General features: G+C 38.3%; 1 protein-coding gene across 1 annotated transcript; it reads right to left on the reverse strand.

Annotated features, from left to right (window-relative positions):
- Nucleotides 1-1,308: 1,308 nt before the first annotated feature.
- Nucleotides 1,309-2,333, reverse strand: NRARP (NOTCH-regulated ankyrin repeat protein). Its single transcript, XM_018556772.1, has one exon. The coding sequence runs from the start codon at nucleotides 2,184-2,186 to the stop codon at nucleotides 1,842-1,844; it is 345 nt and encodes a 114-aa protein (XP_018412274.1). The 5' UTR covers nucleotides 2,187-2,333; the 3' UTR covers nucleotides 1,309-1,841.
- Nucleotides 2,334-2,625: the final 292 nt, after the last annotated feature.

Here is a 2,625-nt window from a genome sequence, read left to right on the forward strand (position 1 = left end):
TTGTTAGAGAGCATAGATTACTTGGTTTATGTGGCCCTTATGGCTGCAGGTTTTGGATAAGTTTAACACAAGATGGACTGCAATAGATTTCCTGCCTCAAGTCATTGATAGCTTTATAAATTTACTTAAAAATGTTTGAACGGTTCACCAGCAGGTATGGTGTCTCACATGAACCAGAAATCCTATGATCAATTAAAAAGTGATACTTTAAGGCTAACCTGCATGCAGGACATAGCCGTATACAGTGCAATTTAACACAGCAGGCAATGTTAATTTTTAATTGGAAAAAGATGCTAATACCAATTACTAAAAGGTTGGCAAAAAAAAATCACCCTCATATATTTCTGCTGAATATAGAGTTAAAATTACTTTGTGGCCTTTTATTTTTTTGTAAATACAAATTGGCAGCCACAAATATTGCATTTAGGGGATAATTATAAACAAACGCAAATGGCATGCTTAATTTTTCAAGAATTTAACTTTATCACACAAAAAAAATCTAAATATCAAAATATGAATCGTCTCCAGCAAACAATAGTGAGGTTTGCATCCAGTCAATGTAACTAAACATTAAGCTCAAGCCTTTTTAACTGCTTTCATACAAATAGTTTTAGGGTGTGTTGGGCATATTTGGACCATAATAAGATGCTCCTACCGCAGATAAAATATATACATATGTGTCCTGGCTTATCTGCATCATAATTGAATCCATGTCCTCTAGGATTTTTTTTCTTTTGTCTTTACAGCAGCGTTTGTCTGATCCAAGGCAGACATATCAAACAAACATTCCTGTTGCTTCTCGATTTCTTATTTAAATCCACATAACTTGTGGCTTCAAAACATCCAAAACACAACTCAGTAGTCAACAGGTCACAATTCTTTTTGCAGACAGCAGATGGTGCACTTGCTCCTTTTATTGTGCAAAAAAGTGCGCAACCGAGTATGTGTATGCAATCATATGATAAAATACCAGTATGCATGTTTTCCTCATCTAGAATTCATGTCAGAAAAAAATAATATCTAGATAGGTTGTTACAAAAAAAATTTTTTAACAAATATTCTGTTTAATTAGAAAGGGGCAATACTTATAAGGAGCAGAAGCTTTCTATAAAGAATGGCCATTCTGAACTCAACACTTTAAGGGGCTTTAACTTTGTAACAAAACAAAACAAAAATTCCTGCTGAAATGTTACTCTCTTGAGGGAGTTGGAAGGGATAGGACTGAAAATATTTCTATAAGAGAATGATCTTGGATGACAAACATCAAAACACATTACCTACAAGTGCAGCGTACAGTATCTGGTGCTGTTTTTTCGAAATACTGTGCTTAAGGTCGAGGTAGATGTAAAAAAAAAAATGAAAAAAAGGACATAAAAACAAAATAAAAAGTAATAAAATGTATCTTTGTGGGCCCCAAACTTCCTAAAACCTGGAGACCAAAGAGCAGCTTCATCATGTCAAACAGCAAATAAAAAAAGACATACATACAAAGAGGCAGGAGTCACTTTCCATGGAAAACAAAAATCAGAATTATTTTTTTTGTACCTAATATAATAGAAAATTAAAGTTCCTTATGGAAAAATATAACTTTTTTTTTTTTTTTAAACCTAACAGCTGTAAGGAAGATAAAAAATATTTAGTAACCAGCAGTTGAAAAGGATCCGATGAAAACATATTTGGGGATACACCCTCCAAAATCACAAGCCTTGTTTGGAAACCTTAAGCAGCGGAGCCTCTTTAATATTAAAAAAAAAAAAAATCTTAAAACATACACAACAAAAATGATTTAAACCCCCATAAAACAGGAAGTGATGGAATGTCTAGGCTTGTCCTGCGGGCAGTTACCGACTGCTGGACGAATACTTGGCCTTAGTGATGAGATAGAGGACAATGTCTTGGTGGCCCCCATAGGCCGCTATGTGCAGAGCACTCCAACCGTCCCTGTTGGCCAGTCTGATGTCGGCTCCAAATTTCACCAGCAGCTTGACCAACTCCAGGTTGCCATCAATTACAGACTGGTGCAATGCTGTCTGCCCCTCTGGGCCAAAGGAGTTAACGTTAAACTCACAGTTGGTCATGTTCTGGAGAAGAGAGTGGAGCTCCTTGGTGTTACCTTTCCTTACAGCCTCCTGGAACACCCGTTGGGTGTGAGGGACCGAGCAGGTGGACACTTCTGTCTGGCTCATGGCTGGGAGGGATCCAGGTGTGTAGAGGGCCAGGTCTCCTGATGGCAAAGAAGGCAGGAAGCTGGTCTGGATCCTGGTATCAAAGGATCTAGAAGCAGGTCCTGTTGGTAGGGATCTCTTTAGAAACAGGTTCTGTTGGTGAGGATCACTTTAAAAGCAGGTTCTGTTGGTAGTGACCTCTTTAGAAGCAGGTCCTGTTACTAGGAATCTCTTTCAAAGCAGGTCTTATTGCTAGGAATCTCTCTTGAAGAAGGTCCTGTTACTAGCAATCTCTTTCGAAGCAGGTTCTGTTGTTGGGGATCTCATTAGAAGCAGGTTCTGTCGGTAGGGATCTCTTTAGTGGCAGATCCTGTTGCTGAGGATAGCTTTTGAAGCAGGTTCTGTTGGTAGGGATCTCTTTAGAAGCTTGCTTGTTGGAAGGGATCTGTTGGTAGGGATC

This window comes from Nanorana parkeri, unplaced genomic scaffold (assembly GCF_000935625.1).
Source record: "Nanorana parkeri isolate BGI_ZX_2015 unplaced genomic scaffold, ASM93562v1 scaffold251, whole genome shotgun sequence".
Taxonomy (NCBI): domain Eukaryota; kingdom Metazoa; phylum Chordata; class Amphibia; order Anura; family Dicroglossidae; genus Nanorana; species Nanorana parkeri.